This window comes from Taudactylus pleione, unplaced genomic scaffold, assembly GCF_031769625.1.
Source record: "Taudactylus pleione unplaced genomic scaffold, aTauple2 ptg000479l, whole genome shotgun sequence".
Classification (NCBI taxonomy): Eukaryota; Metazoa; Chordata; class Amphibia; order Anura; family Myobatrachidae; genus Taudactylus; species Taudactylus pleione.
In genome coordinates, this window is record NW_028284881.1 from 8,194,880 (window position 1) to 8,215,878 (window position 20,999).

At 40.4% G+C, this 20,999-nt stretch overlaps 1 protein-coding gene across 1 annotated transcript in view; it reads right to left on the minus strand.

Annotated features, from left to right (window-relative positions):
- Positions 1 to 20,999, minus strand: part of NAA25 (N-alpha-acetyltransferase 25, NatB auxiliary subunit) — a 76,327-nt gene that overhangs the window by 20,767 nt on the left and 34,561 nt on the right. The window contains exons 9-15 of the mRNA XM_088449230.1: positions 12,961 to 13,050; positions 10,882 to 11,054; positions 10,385 to 10,497; positions 8,152 to 8,359; positions 7,854 to 7,940; positions 6,852 to 7,032; positions 2,250 to 2,349 (exon numbers count right to left, since the gene is read on the minus strand). Coding sequence (XP_088305356.1) covers positions 2,250 to 2,349; positions 6,852 to 7,032; positions 7,854 to 7,940; positions 8,152 to 8,359; positions 10,385 to 10,497; positions 10,882 to 11,054; positions 12,961 to 13,050 — 952 coding nt within the window. The remainder of the gene's footprint in view (positions 1 to 2,249; positions 2,350 to 6,851; positions 7,033 to 7,853; positions 7,941 to 8,151; positions 8,360 to 10,384; positions 10,498 to 10,881; positions 11,055 to 12,960; positions 13,051 to 20,999) is intronic.

The window sequence follows — 20,999 nt, forward strand, 5'->3', positions numbered from 1 at the left end:
GTAAATCCAAAATACAACTACTTTCCAAATGAAATGGTCTTATTGCCTTCTTTACTTCTAGAACAAGCCACTTTAACGCTGCAACAGTGTGTTCCAATGTAATGCTTCATAACTCCGGTTTCTTTACACTTCTATTCCTGCACCTGTCCTTCAATATTCTGTAGCTTGTTTCTCTCATTTTATAGATCTCTCCCAAATGTCCTGATGTCACTGTGGTGTTTGTTTATCCTTACTTTGTCCTGTCTGTTCATCTATTCTACATATGCTAAACCACATGGGCATTTAGACATGCAACGCTGAGAGTATAATGTTGTGGCTGATGATGTTGAAGGGTATTACAGTTGAAGCAACCCCAGCAGGTAAATGATCCCTTTATGTGCCATATTACTAATGCCTTTACTTTAATTTAGGAAACACCTTTTATTAGGATTTTTGTTGATCATTCCCATGTGCTTTTCAGTAGTACTCTCAACTAGGATTTTATTAATTCTATATGTACTGAAGAAAGACAGAAAAAAAAAAACCCATCTGATTTTGTTACTGCTCCACAAAAGGTCCTCCCTAACTAGGTACGAACCTCAGCAGAATTAATTTCAACATCTTCCAATAATGCCAATCTACAAAGTACATATTAAAAGCTGACAAGTATTATCAGCACATAGTTGAGGATGACCTATTCATGGCATACATTAAAGCAGAACAACTGCTTAAAGAATTTGCACTATACGTCAACACCATACATAACATTCTAATGTTCGTATCGGAATAGGAGCATACTGAATAGCTTCTTGATATAAAAAACAAACTAAAATAAAGAAATTTGGTTTGCCGCTGATCTTTACTGTAAACCCCCATAGAAATAATAATGACCAAACCAAAATTCGTAGCATACCAAGAAATGTTTATTAAGGCAACTCCCATCTCAATTATACAAGTTCGATATGGAACAACAAAATGCAGAATTGTTAACCAAGAACTTTGTATATGGAGAATATATTAAGACGGATCTTATGTTAATTTCTGCTGAGGTATTGAAACTAAATAGGGAGGACCTATTGAGGAAATATACAAATATTCCATTGAAAGTCTTTCATACATGTTATAGCGAAAGTCTTATTTATATGCCCATGTGGTGTATCCTATCAAGATTAGAGGACATGCCAAAATAAGATCAAATAAAAGTAACACAAGATTAAATAAAAGTAACATATGAGAAAGAATAAAAATAAAAAGAATACCAGGTGAGAGAAGGACAGGTATATATAGAAATTAAAAGAAATTGAAGTTGCAAAGAATTACATTGAAACACTGTTGCTGACCTAAGTTGGGTTTTTCTAAAGCGTGTTCTGTTTGTTTTTTTTAACTCCAGTTCGAACGCTCCACCCTAACAGCTCAAGATGGCTGGGTCGATAATTACACTACTTGTTTCCACAGACAGAAATCCTCAAGAAACATGAGCTGTTGGAATTACATGAGGAATGGAGTTGAGAAACACTGCTCTAGAGGTAAGTAAAGGCAATAAGACACAATTATCTCTTGATCCTTGAAGAAAAAAGGATTTGGGATTTACTCTTTGGACACAGTTCAGCCTAAGGGTCTACATGACGAATGACCTTGTAAACTTTCTTGCATTAACACTTTCTCTCTCACCAACTCCACAAGCATTAGGATACCTAATACATATGCTCTTGTAGATAGCTTTGTGTGTCAAAATACTTTATTTTTTTCCCTCATACAGATATTGATGCTCAGCATAGATAAGTTCTCTTTACAAAATAGGACTACGACAAGCATATATTTATATTGTACATCTTACCTGTTGTGAATGTATTTTCCCTCCACCAATGTGGCTATAAAAATTGTATATAAAATAGATCAGCATGTCTTCCTACCATTGCAGCCATTTAGGTTTATACATCAGGCGCACACCTCCCATGTACTTTCTATTGGCTAATGAGGCTATACAGTGTTTGGCTCATTAGTTCTTTGTTCTCAGGCCCTGAAAGTTAGCTGAATTTGCTGGACTCTGCATCGATACACTTATTAAATGGGTGGAGTAACCCTTAAACTGCAGCCTGATGTGATAGGCAAAGCCTCTCTAGGTACCTTGTTCTGACCCCAGGGGAAAGTTGGCAGCATCCTCTTTCTTCGCTGTGTGAATATAGTATGCCTGTTTTCCACAAGGTATGAATAAGGCAATTCTAAACGTGGATAAACAGGGAAATCAAATGTATACTTAATATACTCACATCTTTCTGGTTTGAGTGGAAAAACCTAAGAGCGGCATTGCAGGCTTGTGATGCACCCGTGTAGAGACCCAAGGGTCCTGCAAAACGAGTCAGCAGATAACTGTAAAATAAGAATCATGGTCATCTTTTCACCAGTGACGCACAGCTACTAACTTTGTTAACAAAATGGACTACTTCTGTGTTTTACGATTAAAACCACCGTGACTGTAACTGGTGCCAATTCACACACAAGAATCCCTATGAATCCATTTCATTTAACTGCCATGTTTCAAATTAAAGCTTTTCTCCCTCACCACCACATTGCTTTTGCACATTGTGCTCCAGTATAAGTGAGTGAGAAAAATATAGCATAATGATGCAGTATGGTTATGAAGCTATATCAATGTTCAGGGTCAGTGAAATGGTCTAATCACTTGATATATATAGTGTGACTCCATTCTTCCCTTTGGTGTCTGAGAATCTCCCAAGTTATGCTACAAAACATACAACACAGATGGGAATATGCAGCTGCCATGGAGTATTTTAAGGAAAGAAAATTAATGGTAATAATGTGACTATTTCCTTTTCAACGTCACGTCAGCCGTATGGGACATACCATAGCTATAAATAAAAGAGCGTGAGGTAAGAATAATGAACAGTGTAAAAGCAAATAAATTACAACAAAATGCTCAATGTAATAATGTCGGAAGGGTTTCTCTTCAGTATGGAGCATCAGCAGATGAACCAGAAGGTAATGTCTACAAAAGGCATGAAGAGATGACCACCCTGCTGCCTTGCATAAATTGCCTGCAGAAGCCTGAGCCCTGCATGTCCAGAAGGATGCCACTGCCTTTGTAGAATGTGCTTAGTGGAATCTCACATTTGTTCCCAATTTTAAGCCTGCACAATGACATCCTTGATCCATCTTGGTAGGGTGCTTGGATGAAACAAGTTCTTACGGGGTCCTACAGGAAGAACAAAAAGTTTAAACCATTTTACTGAATTCCTTTACTCTTGACAGGAACACAGAAATGATCCAGACAAGATCCAGGGCATCTTTTGGTTGCAGAAAATGAGAAGGAAGTAGAATGTCCCGATTGATTGCCAGAACTAAAAACTTCAGTAGAAAAGTAGGAGTACTTTTCAACATCGCTTTGTTCATGTATATGTTCAAAAAAAGGCTCCATACACCATGAAGCATGTTGAGTCCCAACTTGATGGGCAAACATGATTGCTACCAGAAACACCTTTTTAATTATAAGTCACAAGAAAAACCTATTGCAAAAGGTATCAGACATTACAGAATCTAGCACTAGATTAAGATCCCAAGGTACCACAAAAGGCTTCATACCAAGCCTAATTCTCTTTAGTTTAGTTCATCAATATGATGTCCATAAGCACACTAAGTGCAGACCCCTGAACTGTCAGAGGGTCTGATTCATTATGAATCGCAATTGCAACAGCGTACGCAGATCGGCCGATGGTGCATACTGCACATGCAACACAGTGCGCAGGTCAGCACTGTGATCACGTACGCAGATACAAAACAGTCGCAGAATGAGTGATGGTACGTCAGCATTTGGGGATGGTGACGGGGGAAAGGTCGGAGAAACGCAGCCGTGCCTGTCCATTTGAACGCCGTTTTCTGGGCGTGCATAAATTAGCCACTGCAAAGGCATTGGCAGCTTGAGAACTCACTGCATGCGACGAGACTTGTAATTTCTGAGACAGGTCAGACTTGCTGTAATTCTACACGAGGGTCCGATGTTACCGATGCATATGCAGGACTGCGAGGTCTTACGGATGTGAGAAAGTGGTACAGGGCATCTATGCTGGCTTAGCAGTTACAAACATTAGCATATTTTTGCAGCAGGACTACGTGCGAGCTGCAATCGCAATAGCGATCCGGAATGAACCAGGCAGAGAAAAAGAGTCTTGAGTAAGCCATCCTGAAGAAAACCTAGAACCTGTGGGATGGTAACAGAAGCAGGGTCAAATAACTAAATGTATGCACCTCAGAATAATTATGTTAAAAAAGAACTATGTTTTGCATCTTGGCAATTGCCGCTTCAAAAGACAGCACGTTTGCAGACTCATTCTCTGATGTACAAGGTATGACCGAGGTGGATGAGGCCAACGCTGTTCCAGAAGCACTCACTAAGTTCCTGCAAATCAGTAGTGGCATGGACAAAACGGAAGCACTGCTGGGACCTCTACTACTACTTTGCCGATTTTACATAGAGTGAGGGCAGTGAGAGGAAAAAGGAGGGAACACTTTATTCTGATGTCTCGGTGACTGAAGGAAGAGAAAAAGTTACTTTGGTGTTTGAGTATTGGGCCATGAAATCTTTTTGTGGGATTCCAAGCATCTGTACAAAACCCACTTCAATATAAGGCCCAGTCTCCCTGATGGAGATAATCTGCTATGTTCTGCTATGTCATGGTCCTTGAGAAAGGAAACATTGGTAAACTACACTAGCTTAATACTCCTATTTGTATTATTGGACAGACATTTATCAATGCTTCTTAAATGTACCAGCACCAAACTATCGAAAATACTGCTTCCCTGGCAATAGTTTTGGATTTCTCTCTTGTATTGATGAGAGGAAAATAAAGAAAAACTTCTAAGTTCTCCTGTGGTAAATAATGGGATTTACCTTCAGTGATTGTTTTTGAAGCACTGAGTGCAGTTCTTCAAAAAAGCAAACCTCACCCAAATTGAAGTGTGGTTAATCGATTAATTGATTGTGGGTAGGACAGCCATGATCACAGCAGTAAAGCTCTCGTGGTAACTACTGCCAGAGCCATACTTGAGGAAGAGGATATAACAGCATCCAGTGAGGTTAACAAACAGAAAACAAGTCCCTTCTGAATTACTTCAATACTTTTCATTAAATATTGTCTATTACTTTCTCTTGTGCATGTTCATGAAGGGTCTCTGCTTATGACCTAGAGATGAGAATGAAGCCACGGCCACGCCAGACTCTAGTATTGTTCCCGAGGAACCCTAGAAGTTTCTTAAAACAGCTAATCATTTTCCTATTCAACGAACATTTCAGTGGACCTAAATCATCTAATGGAATGATGTCATTATAGACCAACTGGCTACAGCTACATCAATTTTAGGCACTTAGAAGTAAGGGATATATATGGCAAGTCTCTTAAGATTAAAGTAACATTTGTCCATCTGTTCCCTTCTTCATTGAGGAGATCTTTAATAATCAGCAGCTAAAGTTTTATCATATGCTGCAGATGGAATGAGGAGATTAACTGCTTTCCTTCCCTTTAGCAGGCTCTGGAAGAGAACTGCAAAGAACTGGTTACTAACTAACCTTAACTACAAAGAATTATAAGAAAGCACCCCTAATAATGGATGTTAAAGTTGATTAATTTAATATGGGCTTACCTAGGCAGTGTGCTCTTTGGCTTTTTGGAGGTGGGCTTATCCTTCATGTTAAAAAAAAAAAAAAAATCCTTCTTGGTAATGTAGTTCCAGCCCAGCATTTTCTACATGGTCCTCGCTGGTCAGCACAGAAACGTGACTGTGACCTCCCAGCGCAGTCAGTAACACAGATTCTCCAGCCTGATGTTTGCTACTTAGAAGTAGTAACACTAGCATCCCTAGTGAGCCTGCCCTATCCCTGTGTGTTGGAGTGACCATAAGGCCTCACTGGGAACAGGTGCAAACCACTTAGCTAGAACATAACACAGCACTACACTGATACATCATACAGATGAGACACATGGACGACACACCAAAGGGAAGGAGGAGTTACATTATATACCACCCCTTGGGGGAGTTTCCTGCTCCTACTAAACTAAGATGTTAACCTAAACATTATGGCTGACATGGAGTTGAAAATTAAATGCTCCCAGTTTTATAATGGGAAGTAGAAGTTTGATTTAACGCACAAAAAGGGTCCATTTCAGCCCAGTTAGTAAAATTAGAGCACTGGAACAGTCCAAGTGCCAAAATATTTAGTAAATTGGCAAATGCCTTCTTGACCCCCAAAAGAATAAGATATGGAGAAATAAACATTCATGCATTGGACTATTAAACATTCGTGCATTGGAATACCACAGTTTTACTTGGGAGCAAGAGCATTTATTAGTGCAACACTGCTGGGAGCACAAGCTCAATACAGAGAATAAAACATGTATATACTGTATATCAATTTTAATGTTAGCGAAACAGACAAAAAATATATATACAATTTATGAATAGCTGGTCTTCAGTTGCAACATCTGTAACCATGGAAACAAACTGTGGACTGTATTGATTGTTTCCATACCTTCAGACATAGCTAAGGAAGGTCAGGTCAAGTGGCAGAACAAAGTGCACGGAGATATCAGCAGGCAATTTTAGGTATAAAGTATTTAATGTATCAGCAATTACTCAGTAATACCCAGCATAATAATCTTAAAGTAGCCATTTTTGGACACGGTTACCCTGTACGCCCAACAAATTACAAGACTACTCAGTGTGACATATTTGCTCTGTTCGCAAGATAATTATTCAATTCAAACTAACAAAAAAAAAAAAAAAAGAAGAGAACCTGTAAACATGTTTCTTCATATTCAAGTCACATATAGGAGAAGACATTTTAAGGATTTACAACTCACCCAATTGTGTCATGCTGTATGTGCTTAGCATCAAGGCTGCCATATAGTTCCATTGCTGGTTCAAATGCCCCCAGTGTACAGTATATACGAATAAGCAGCAATTTAAACTGGGCATTTGAAGGGCTGTTACTTAGACCTTCTTCCAAAAGGGTAAGACCATGCCAAACAGCCCAATCCTCTCCTGTGTAGAAGCAATTGTAAGATACTGTAGATCCAAGTACGCACATTGCATAAGTTTAAAAAACAAAACAAAGACAGTGCCCTGTGTGAATGGGAACAGGATTCCCCTTGTCCTTTGATAGTACAACGAACAAGTGCATCATTAATTCAATATGCTATCTTTGGTCTGAAATCCATGGCAATCTAAATCTTCTGCCTTACACAGCCAAACTGAAACCCCACTTTACAAATTACCTGCAACAACACTGAAAATATACGGTTAAAATTCAGAAGCCTTTGCAAAGAAGATTAAAGAAATAACGCCTCAAATCAGCTTTGCTCACTTGGATGTTATCTGCCTGTACCTATACTACATACACAGGAATGGGTACTGGATGCCAGCGGTAAAAATCCCAAAGCTGGCACCCCGACAGGGTTAGGATACCAACACCTATAGGTAGGTATCCTAACCTTCCCCCCCCCCCCTCTCCCTACCCTAACCCTCCCCGATGCCTGAACCTAACCTCCCCACTAGTGCCTAAACCTAACCTCCCCCTCTCCGCATCCTAAACCTCACCCCCTCCTAGTGCCTAATCCTAACCCATCCCCGCTACTTACCTTCGTGATGCCGGTGCCGGGATTCTGACACGTGTCAGGATTCCAGCGCCGGTAATCTAAGTGCCGGCATCCCTTGTGTCGGGATACTGAACGTATTCCAATACACATGGAGCAAACCAGCAGATTGCAAGTTAATAATCACAGATAATGTAAATAATAAACAGTGACCAGCACATAACAGTCCCACCCTTTTAAGTATTAAGGAGATATAAAGCATAGATTTACCATTCATCCACAGATCCAGGAGCATGTGAGCTCCTATCAGACAGTAGTAATCAGAGAACTGCAGCTCTGTTTTCAGGCAGGTTTTTCCTATGGAGGAATCAAGCAATTAGTGGAGAAAGTAAAGTCTTATTTAAAAACAAAGAACATGTCTGCAGAAAAAGGCTAATAGGTACAAAGAAAGTGGCTGGATGATGCAAATATGGGTGCAAACTTATTCTAATTTCAAATTTGTAACAGTGATGTAACCATCGCTTTAGTTGCATTTTAAAATGCATATTACAATTAAGTTTATGCTCACCAAATTTTAGTCCATGTCTATATCTCATTGTCATTTCCCTTACAGCATCCAGCTTCTGTGCCTTATCCATCTTGTAATGGAGCCCGAGCAGTCTCGCAATCTGAACCACACACAGGTGTCTCTGCATGGCTTTGATGTCCTCTGGAAAAGCCAAGTCACCCTCTGCTGAAGGTGTAAGAGGTAATGACCCAAGCAACCTATTTATAAACTACAAAGATAAGAGACCATTAGTCAAGTCACAGTGACATCACATTGTGATTGGTGTTAACATTTCCCATCATCTGTGTGAAAGGTGCCACAATGGTTGCAGTTTGCCTTCAGTGCCTAAAGGCACACATCCACTAGACAATTAAATTGAGCGATTGAACGATAACGATATCGGTCAATAATCGCCTTAAAATCCTTCACTAAAATGTCTAAAACGACCAGCTGGTCGTTGTAGACATCCATCATCGGCCAAACAAGCTGTGCAACCTGACTATAACGTCAGGTTGATCATGTTAGATGATTGATGTGCCTACAGTGAACCATTGCTCGTTCAGCATAGGCACAGCACAGACTGACAAACGACTGCACGATTACAATGTCGTAATCGTGCAGTCGTTTTGAGGTCTTCTAGTGGATGTGTGCCTTAAAGCTTGCTGGCCTTCACAACCAGACTTCTGTGGCAAAGCACTAGTTAAAAGTGAAATTTGTCCCTGCTTCATCCTAATTAACTCATTCATAATCATCAAGCATGTAATTTTCTCCTATGCAATGGATTAGAATATAAACCTGTCCTGTATGTTACAAGGGAGCAGAATGAAAGAGAGTTGGCTGGATTAGGTGAAATGTGAAGCTTTTAGATTTTCAGATATTTTCAAATTCTTTAGTCACTTTTCATAGTAAAAAAATAATACAGTGGTGTAAACTCAAACCTTTCTGTAGGCCTTACCAACAGAGCATGTGCTGTGCTTCTGGCCAGAAATTCACATACAATAAGAAGTACAGCAGGAAAATGTATGCAACCAATAAAAGTGAAATAATCCATTTTTAATTAGGGCAAATTAAAAGCACAATTGCATACATATTTATACAAACAGATCGATCACAATCTACAACTTTTCAAGGGAGATCCGGTAGCTGATCCATGGTTTACGTAGCATGTATTCAGATTATTCTGACAAGAAACACAAAGGGGAAATCTATGTTCTGGATAAGGCAATAACTACATAATGCAAATGTGTTTTGCCAAAGAATATTTTACTATTGTGGCCAAATAAGAGACATTTCTGATTACTGCATGGGGCTTTTTATTTAACTCAATATCTTCTTCATAAAAAATATAAACAATTTTAACAAAGATCAAATATATTTGTAATATACACATAATAAAAGAACTTGGAGAAAGATGAAAAGTATAAAACAAGGAAAATGGGGGGGGAAATATCTATCTTAGATATAATTTAAGTCAAATAAAAATCCAAGGATAGGATATTACAATCATCATTCTAATACAGGTATTAGTTCTAGTTTATGGATTAGAGGAGGAAATAGACAGAGCGAGGTAATCAGCATTGAAGTCCTCCCATAGTCGCCATTTGATCAGGGGAGAAGAAATGAAGGTTGAGTATTTACAACCAAGAGTCTCCATCTCATAACTTCGCTGGATATAGAAATAATCTTAGATAGGAAAGGGGGATTGGGAGTCTTCCAGTAATGAGCTTACACTGCTCTTGTAGCTATCAGAATATGTCCAATGACATAAGATTGGACAAACGGAGGAAAATGTACAAAATAGCTACATCAGGAAGGTAGAGAGGAGAGACATAGCTGGACATGACCAAAAAGTGTAAATCAAAGACCCACTTAACAGCAGTTCCTCCAACATATAGGGCCAAATGTAATAGGGTGAGCGTTTAGAAAAGTGAGAGTTTCTGACACTTTTTAAACTTTGCCAATGTAATAGAGTCCAAAAACAAAGTAACAGAGCGCACTTGCATGTTTTTTTAGACTTAAAAAAGACTCACGATTTAAAATCTCATTCAGATGTTTTCCCATTTTGAAGATAAAACTCAACCAATGTGAGAGTTTACTGCTAAACGCTCACATTTTCTAAACTCTCACCCTATTACATTTGGCCCATGGTGTTTTTTACTGTCCTCCCCAAATAGCAAACCTTTTACTGTACACAATATTTTTAATGGGTTCGAATGTACAATTCTAACGGACAAAAACGTAAATGGTCACTTACAATCGAGTGCTGAGTGGGAGAAAGAAGATCCACAAAAACCTTAAGGTCAGTGAAGCAGCACGGCTTGTCCCCAAACTTAAGGAAATACTGAAACATCAGATTTTCTGGTTCTCCTGAAGATAGAAAAATATATTTTAACCTCCAGATGATGTCACTATTATCATTTTAAAGAGAAGATTTGCATCTGTCACAATCACTTCATAAGGGCCATCGCACAAGAATTGGACAGTAATGACACAGAAATCACAGACAGAAGATAAGATCTAATACAGACTGCTGCTGAGGAAAAAATGGTTACAGGGACAGGCCTAAGTTATGGCCATTACCATCTACGGCTCAATATAAGCAAATTCCATAAGAGATATGTAGCTTTAAAGGAGGACGATAAGACTGCGGACAGCGCAATCTTTATCAGGTCAACACACGTCAACTACTGTATATAAACACTTCATATTAGCACTGCATCCATTACTTTTCCTCTGCCCCCATTCATTTACCCAGCTTGTATTCATCATCATTACATCCTCTGTGTCTCAGACGACTTATCAGTTCAAGTTTGGCCAGATGTGGCCCCCGGAGCGACCGTGGATTCCTAGACTCAGCTTCTACCTGTTCTTCTACAAACCTGACTGCCTGTTCTATAGTGTAGTCCAGGTCTCCTTCTAGTGACCTATGGAAACACAGCATGGATGTTAACTTAACAGTATTATGTTCGTCAGTAAGACCCACAAAGATACACAGTGACCTACAATGTTTTAAACACAAAAAAAATAATTTTAAATCTACAAGCGCTCACATGCCAACATACAGCAAGGTCATTTTGAGGAGTAACAGTACTTTTCTTGGGCAGATTAGGGGGTCTATGTACTAAGCTTTGGAGAGAGATAAAGTAGATGGAGATAAAGTACCGTCCAATCAGCACCAATCATTTTTCAAACACAGCCTGTAAAGTGAGTTAGGAGAGGATTGGTTGGTACTTTATCTCCAACCACTTTGGGGGGGAATTCAATTGTCGGTGAAGGTTGCAAATTGCCGTAGCAAACTCCGGCCAGCTGAATGGACGATTCACACAAAAGTGCTTACTTACCCTATGGGGTAGCGAACACTTTGTGCGAAATCCCACTGCCGTAAACCGCGCCGGCAGCCGTGCAGATTCAACGAGTGAACGCATTCATTCTTACTTGAATTCCCTCCTAAGGGCCGTATTCAATTAGCGGCAAAAACTGCAATTTTTTTCGCCATTGGCGAAAAGGGACGTTTTTTCGCAAAAAAAGGCAAGCAGGCGAAAATAGAGAAATAAAACTGGAGAAAAGTTTTCTCCATCCCAGACAAGGAGAAGAAATAATGAAAATCCCTATTTTTGGCTAAAAATGTGGGGATTTCTTTCAGAACCCTTTGGACACCCCCCTAATGATAAATTACCCCAAACATTTTTCGTAAGTTGCGTACTTTGGCGAAAATTGGATGTGCAATTTTTGTGCGAAAAAAACCTTGAAAATGAATGATAGAAAGCAATCTTATTTCCAGGAAATTACTGTCCCACGTAAAGCGGGGGTACGTTAAAATGGGTGCAAGTATATTTTCGTGGCGTAAAAATGCAATTATAAAACCGTTAAAAAACTGCCGTGTGATGTTTAAAACGCATCCATATAGCCCCCCGAAAAAACAGTTGAAAACCATTTTCAACTTTTTCTTTTTTCACACAAAAATTGCGCTGTCCTTTTTCGCCAAAGTACGAAACTTACGGAAAAATGTTGGGGTCATTTATCATTTGGGGCGGGGGGGGCAGGTTATTGTCCAAAGGGTTCTGAAAGAAATCCCCACATTTTTAGCCAAAAATAGTGATTTTGCATTTTTTTTCTCCTGGGCTGGGCTGGGCAAAACTTTACTTGTTTTTTTTTTTTCTCCATTTTTGCAGGGTTTTTTTTGGACGAAAATATTGTCTTTTTTAGAAAAAACTTCCGTTTTCGCCAGTGGTGAAAAAAAGGCAGTTTTCACTGCTAACTGAATACGGCCCTAAATCTCTATTCAAGGCTTAGTACATAGACCCTGCTCTTTACCAGTCAGTTAGGCACCCATGCTGCATGGAATTTTGCACATGCATGAAAATGTATATAGAGCAGGACCAGGCACTAAAAGGGTGTGAGGAGACGCCAGACTTTGTGGGGTAAATTGGAGAAAGGAGGACATTAAGGGCAGAATTCAATTGTTTCCAGCCCCCTTCACGCCCGACGGAGTTATTTAATTGTTGCTCCTGTCGAGCGTGATCGGCTGCCAGTGCTCCATTTCAGCCCGCAGCCCCAGGGGGGGTGAGAGCTGAAATGGGCGAAAAGTGTCCCGTTTGGGCACCCAAACGGCACTTTTCGCGATCGCGCCCAGCACTTTGGTCGGGGGAAGTCAATTTACGTGGCTAAACCCGACCACCTTGGGCGCGATCAGCGCAAAAAGCAGTAACAATTCAATAGCGCCCCGCGATCTCCCGTCACTTTAGACCGCGAAAACAATTGAAAACTGCCCTAAGCTTTTAAACTCACTACACAGATATCCACACATGTTCAATTAAACCATAGACTTACATTGGGCCATCTGCTGGCAAAGTCCAAGCCTCATCGATAAGGTAAAACACGGAGTCAAAGTAGGAGAGATAGAACTGCCAATCATCTGAGCTACAAAACAAAAAGCACATTTTGCAGGGTGAGCCGTAACAATTTATGGTACATGGATATATGCCACAAGAAGGGAAATGCATTCCCCCTAGAATAAGGCCAGACTGTTATGCACTGAAAATTATTCTCTGACAGCAAATAAAGCCACTATCTGACATAAAAAAAATATACAGAGCTGAATAATATACATGAAATAACAGTTTATACTGAACTAAATATGTCCTCCATGCTCTCTCACTTGTCTGCAGCAGGCTGCCATGTTAGAAAGGAGGTACTCTATACAGGCAGACTCTCTTTGCAGAAATGCTGTGTGGATTGGTTGACTCATACACTGGGGCGGGGCTAATGTCGTCACATGAGGGACAGAAACTTCACTTACAGAGAATGCTACAAAAAGAAACTAGAACGACCCTACCAACACATTAACAAAAAGTACACAATGCCTAAAAAATCTGACCAATGAATGTAAACCAAAGCCTTTGATCTGAAAAACAAACTTTCTTCTGACAATATTTGAAATGGGATTGCTCTCAATTTCTGAAATCTATAAGATACCATTATAATCGCATAGAGAAGATGCCCCTTGATGGGTCAATAAGATACCACAGTCGAGAAAGGATCTAATCAGCAACTGTCAAATTGTATGTATAGAAGATTGATATTGTCTAACATAACTTAGCTCCACCAAATTTGGCATGGTGATGTAGTTTGACCAGGATTAGATTTTTGCCTAGGTTTCAACTTCATCAGGGCCACACACTGTCAGACAATCCCTAAAAATCAGGACACTCTTAGGCTGGGTACACACTGGAGCGATGGGCATTCATTCCGACATCGGAACAAATATTTGTCAACAGTAATTGTGCGTCCACACTGGACAACTTTAATGAACGACGCAACGATCATAGTAACGCCATTCATTAACAATGCACTGGCCGCTAGCGATATTGCTCGGTTTGTTTTGCAGCACATCAAACCTGGCGACCATCGCTTGCAAACGCGGGAGTGCGCAAACATGCGTACACACTGAGCGATATGTCGTTGCGAAACGGCATATTGTCCTGGCAGCACTCCAGTTTATACCCAGCTTAACATTAAGCAGGTTCCAGGGCTGACACCAGTGGAAATTGGCACTCTGCCAAATACCTGTGAAAAGACTACAAAAGTATAATTTTAACTTCTATCAGCCTCTCTCCTCTCCCTCAGCAGCCAGCAGGCGTGGATTTGGGGCCGGGCCACCAGCTAATTACAGCTGGTGCACCAAAAGGCGACGTCAGACATGGACAGATAGCACCAATGCAATTTGAATCTGGAGCCGGTCGCGGGCCAATTGGAGCTCGAGGTCCGGCAGCCAATCAAGAGCTGCCACTGCTGATTGGCTGCCAGTCCGCGAGCTCCGATTGCCTCGCGATCGGGGCGCTGTCCCTCCATGACTGCTTGCCAGTGCGCCAGCTGTAATCAGCTGGCGGGCTGGCACCAAATCAACATTACTGACACCTGGGACCCCCTCGACGGCTCTGGCTGGACTGAGTCGGTCCTTTTCAGGATCAGTGGAATGGGGTTATAGTCAAGGACAATGTAAACAACTAAAGGCTGCAGGTGTGATTCAGGGACCATTCTTCAACCCATGCAATACCGGGTATCCCAGCTAGTTTCTAGAAAAGGAAACAAAGTAACCAAACTATAAAAAGAAATGTTGCTTTTAAATGTGAGATGTATGTCCCATACCCCTGGACACTATTACATAAAGTGATGTCTATCATCTGTGGTAATAGATGTCATCTTTGGTTGTGTGCTAACATTCCAGACAGCCCAGCTTCTGCATGACATTAAAACTGACTGACAGAGCAGTATAAATGGGAGGCTTAATGGTAAGTTACATCTGCCAGACGGTTTTCCAATAATGACTGCCAAGTTATTTTTAATTGGTCAGGACATCCCTGATGAGTAAAGAACACTAGATACAGTATATTTACATTTTTGAAAAAGCTTATGTCATTCTCAGTTGATAACTGTAATGGTGCATTCACACGATCAGATTTTTTCTTCAGATATGGACGATAACGATTTAAAAATCGTTCAGTCGTTCATATCTGATGGAAAATCGTTCATATCTGACATGCCTGAACGATGGACGATCAACGATGCGCGTTCCCGTTTGTCAGATAACGATATCTGACATCTGATGGGTTTGCAGTCAGACTTGGACGATTCCATTCATTTTAATGCAGTCAAAAATCGTTCAATCGTTCAAATCGTTCAAAACTTTGGTCAAATCGTCCAAATCGTTCAAATCGTTTAATCGTTCAGTCGTTCATCTGACAAATCTGACAAGTCTGACAAATCTGACCGTGTGTACGCTCCATATAACACACTGTATAAGGCTAATTAGGTCTGGATATATACTGTTAGAGAAAACATGACAGACTATAACCACAATATAGTTTTCCATGGTTAAGAGTGACTAAACATAAACAGGGGTATTCAATATGGGCGCGATAACATCGTTTTTGCGTTAATATCGCAATTATGACGTCATTATCGCAGGTTTTACTTTTACACCCTATTCAATTTCAAAGACTTATCGCAGTTTTGACAAGTCTTTGGTAAAAAACGGTGATAACTTTTCACCATTGAATAGGTGTCGAAAAAAAGTGCAGAATTGGGGTTTAGGGGTGCAGGCTTAAAAAAAAAAATAGGAGGAGTCAGACCAGCAGATATTCATCCTGGGTAAGTAGATCCCACTTACCTTATACTGCATTATAGTGTCATAAGGCATCCTGATACTGCGTTTCCTATTTCCGAGGTGGCGTTGATTACAGAGGAGGTGGCACCCAAAGCATACAGCTTTCGTCATAACAAAAGTGTTTCACTGCAACATCCAGCCTACAGATTTTGTCTACCTGTTCAGCCAGATAGACTGATAGCACTATACATCAATTGCATAAGGAGGGATTGTCCCAATTTTTGGCACCATATAAAGCCCTGAGTACATCATATTTGATTTACAACACCCAGCCTACAGTTGTTGCCCACCTGTCAGAATCAGAGAGACTGACTATTTCAATTTTAAAGAAATCACTGATATACATCATTGGACGAATTCCTCATTTATTTTAAGTTCAACCTCCAGCCTCAAGTTATTGCCCACCTGATGTCATATATTCAAAACATCATAGTTAAAAAGATCAGAATATTTAGACCTTAAATCCTCACACATAATTCGACATTTATATACCCATTTACCACGGAGCGCTTTTCTCCTCTTTTTTGTATTCCTTGGTATTGGGAGAGTTTAGGACATCTCCGAGAAAGCAGCTAGTGGTAACATCTATGCTTCTTCTGTGAGCGCTAACTGCCTTTTCTTTGTACTTTAAAAAAAAAAAATAGCCTGCACCCCTGAGAATGACATTTAAAAAAGAACTGTGTCAAAAAAAGTAAAAAAAAAAAAAAAAATAGGGACACCCCAAAAAATTAACTAAAAACATGGGGAAAAATTGTTAAACAATAGGGAAATAGGTTCAGGGCTATTCTGCATGTATGCGGCAGGTGTTTTGAAGAATAGAATTATAGCGGCAGGTGCTAGTACCCATTTTCATGTACCCCAAATTTGATGGGACCACTTAAAAAAACGAAAAAAATAACCTAAGTGCTCTTCTGCATCACTTCTTCAATGTCGGGAAAAAAACACCTGCTGCGGCTATTTAAATCCCCGACTTTCAATTAAAGGCTAAAACGGGGGTACCCATAGTGTTCCCCCATGTTTTTACAACTTTAGGGGGGTCTTACAATTTTTTTAAGGAAAAATTCGTAACTTTACGCAAATCCAACTTAGGAGTTTCCCGTTTTCGTTAATTTTATATTGAATACGGGGATAAGCGGGAGCGCGCACCAGACTTAACGCAGAAAAAAACTCCAATATGAAACGTTAACTTCGACAGTGAAGTTAACGTTTCATATTGAATACCCCTCATAATTTGATAGTGCTCTTTTGTGGGACCAATGTTCAAAACAGGCCATGATACTTCATTGATAAGTAAATATAACAAAAAAAATAAATAAATCAATAAAATAACACATATATGATTATATATAATATACTGTGTATATCTCCACACATACATAAGTAGTCGACAAAATCAAAGCAATGCTTTCCACACAGGAGCTTCTCAATAATTCTAAGCGAAGAGCAGCAGTGGGCAAAGGCACATACTCCAGGATTGATCAATATAAATAAGTAATCAGCCAGTATAATAAGAAAATAAATAGCCTGAGAAAAACTTCACATGTAGTATTTAATAAAGGGTACACACTGAGTGATGTGTACCTGTACAATATGTAATGAACGAAAGAATGATCAGTTATTACCTGCAACGGAACCGCATGCGATATCGTCCGGCTGGACGTGCTACGTGGCTGACCAGACGATATCGTATGCAACCATGGGAGCACACATATTGGCCATACACACTGAGCGATGTGGCCAATATGACATTCTGATTGGACCAGAAACGACATACCGTGCCGACAGTCTCAGTGTGTACCCAACTGAAGACTCATCACACCTGGTAATGTTTGGTAGTCCATTGATCCAAAGAGCACAAGCACAAGACTGCCAAAGCAGTGGAGGAAGGCAACTTTAGTCAAATAAATTGTCCATCACATTCTCCCAAAAAGAGTGACCGCACAGTATGGTGCCAGACTAAACAAACTATATAGCCCTGAGTGCTTCTTTGTAACAGTCAAGAGTTCTGATGGTACTCTAATGCTGTGGTACACCCCATATTTGCTTACTCGCCTAGATATTCCAGGAAGACTCCCAAACTATATGTGTGGGGCAGTATTATGCCACAAGGGGAGGGCCATGACAATGCAAATCACATCAACATGCACCTTGCAGTTACCACATTGACCACCCCACTGGGATCTCCTAAGCATTAGGATGGCTAAAGAGGGTCATCCCTTGGATTATTATCATTTATTTATATGGCACCACAAATGTTCAGAAGCGCCTTACAAAGTACATAAACAAGTTGTAGACAAGCGACTTAGAGAATACAATACAATACAATACAATACAGGGCCAGGACATGGATAATATATATTGCTACATTAGCGACCATAACACCCAGATAAGCAACAGAGCATAAGCAACCAAGTGTTAGGTGCCCTAGTGATGAGTAAGAAGTAGATGAAACTAAAGTAGGGATAAGCACAAGAGGGTAGAGGGCCCTGCTCGTAAGAGCTTACATTCACAGCAACCTGCTGTGTTGGGCCCCGATTTTAGGCTATCATCCACTTCCAACTTTGTAAGACCACCAGAATAGGCACATCAGCCAATTTTAAGGAGCAGTCAGCAACAGCAATCTCCTCCTTCTCCCTGTCTTCCCATTCATCTGCAGCCCCTTATGGTCATCACTGTCTGCAAATGACAACCCAATTGGGCCTCAGACTATAGCATTGTCAGTGTAGGAACTACTGCAACAGTCCTCAGAGTTAAACTACCACCACTACTTTTAGATTTTGGAAGTGGCAGCTGCCGGTGTAGGAGTCATCGGATTCTAAACACGTCCACCCAAGAAAATAGGGAGATGATGGAGGGCCCTCTGGAGGTTTCTTCATCCTCTAGCAAGAGTTGAACTCCCTGAGAATTAGTGAGGAATCATATAATAGGGTCTATTTACTGAAGAATGGATTACGTCACATTTTGATTCTGAACACTTAACTTATGGAGTAGCACACATGGGAAAGTTGAAACCTTTGTAAAAATTGTTTGGGGCCTCCTTAGATCCAGCTTAGCATCAGTTTGGGTAAAAGACTATGGAGAGGTGGGTCAGAACAATCTGAGTTTTGGCCTTGGGACGCAGTGCACTCTTGCTTTGTACTTGGGAAACAGATGTTTACTCTTCAGCGGATCTGGAGTCCCTTCCTTCCTCTGGGGAGGTCTTTTTCTTTCTCAAACTAAAAATAAATAATTCCTGAGGCCAATGTGGGAAAAAGTTATTTTTTACATGAAAGTGCCCCTAGACCCAAGGAACTTCGATTTTGTTCCTTTTGTCCCTAAGGGAAGTCTCAAAGTCAGACCCTCTAGGGGTCAGTCCTCAGTTCCTCCTTTTGGTGAGCTGCAAAAGTAGATGGACATGAACAGCTCCCTAGTCTTTTCACATGCAGTCGGCCAGACGCCCCACCCAATTACTCCTCTGGTGGTGACCAGTCTGCTAGTTTACCTACACCAGTGGATAAATTCTACCACAGATGCCTGGGTTAATTTCGACCGATTCTGAAAGTGAAATTCCTCAATGTCCTGACGAGGGTGGATAGTTTCAATATTGGTTTGAAAATAACCATCTGGAATGGGATGTGTTAATTGTGTCCATAGACATCAAAGATGCTTACTTAAATGTGGGAGAGACACCAGTTCATCAGCTTGCTGATAAGCCCAGTCACTTTCAATATCATGCCCTGTACTTTTGCATGGATAAAGCACAGAGGGTTTTCACTGAAATGATGGCTTCCTTCTCAGGTCCAGGGAGGGAGGCATCAGTTCTCCCTTAACTGGACGATCTGATGACCAAGGCAAAGTCTCCGGTCTTGCTGCAAACATATGTTATGGATATTGTCTGGATCTTGGAGGCTAGATGGATGATGGACGCAAGCCTGGGGCTTTCTCTCTTCAGTTTTTGTTACAGGGTACTTGGCTTTCAGAGGAGTTAAAGTCCTCAATCTATGTGCTGGAGCTCGGAACGATATTGAAATCTCTTGGTCAGCTTTCTTGTGGTGATGGGCCATCAAGATCCAGTTTAACAATGCCATGACCATAGCTTACAGATGTGCCCTTATACACTATTGCTGCCGCAGCAACAAATAGCCCTTCTCGGCGAGCCAGGACCCATGCTACTCATCTTGCGCTGAGCGTCTTTTGCCCAAAATTGCATCTTAGTCGCAAGAGGATGCGACAAATCACTTCACAAGACTGCAGTGATTCATTTGATATGCAACACTTTTATATCTGTGTGCGACAGAGCCTGAATCTGCATATCACGCGCTATGATGCAGCGGCTGTGACTGTTTTCCATGCCAAGTTCTGTTGTGCTTCATATACAGATTCAGTCACACATAGATATAAAAGTGTTGCATTTAAAATTAATCACATCAGTCTTGTGTTTACTTTGATTTGCTCACCCAATATCTCATAATTCATCTAGGATTACTCTGTGTCACTTACTGAGACAAAAGGAATCCCTGACATATTGCAACACTTTTTCATTAGTCTTTCTAAGAGTTGAGCCTACAATTATCCAGTTATTGGACCCCCTCAGGATGTAATTAACACCGCGAGTGCATCTAATATTGTATCTGGGAATAGAACAGGACTGAAGCATATTACTGTATAAAATAGTCAGAAGAGAACACTTAGGGTAAATTTACTAAAATTTGTTTTTTTAGAATTGGAGATGTTGCCCATAGCAACCAATCAGATTCTAGCTTTTATCTTCTAGAAGGTGCTAATTAAATGTTAAGTAGTATCTGATTGGTTGCTATGTGCAACATCTCCACTTCTAAAAACTCTCACTTTAGTAAATTTACCCCTTAGAGACTGTTAGATAGGGGACTCAATCTGCTCTGTTACATCCCATAAAAGGAGGCCACTACTTTACTGTTGACGTGACTAATGACAGGACAAAATACACACTGGGTAATATAGATACTCCTACCTACACTTATCCCCTTTTCTCACAATATATCAGAGAATCAGGCAAATTATCACAGAAAAAACCCTGAGTTCTATCTGTAGACTGCGGCAACAAAACCAGAAAAGAACCCCATCACTGCATGCAACACTTTTATTCCCAACTATAGGACACTCTAGACAGGTGGACAGAACGCACACAAATCCAAACTGCTCACACTCATCTCAGGAGAGGTTGGGTTGGGATGATCCACTCACA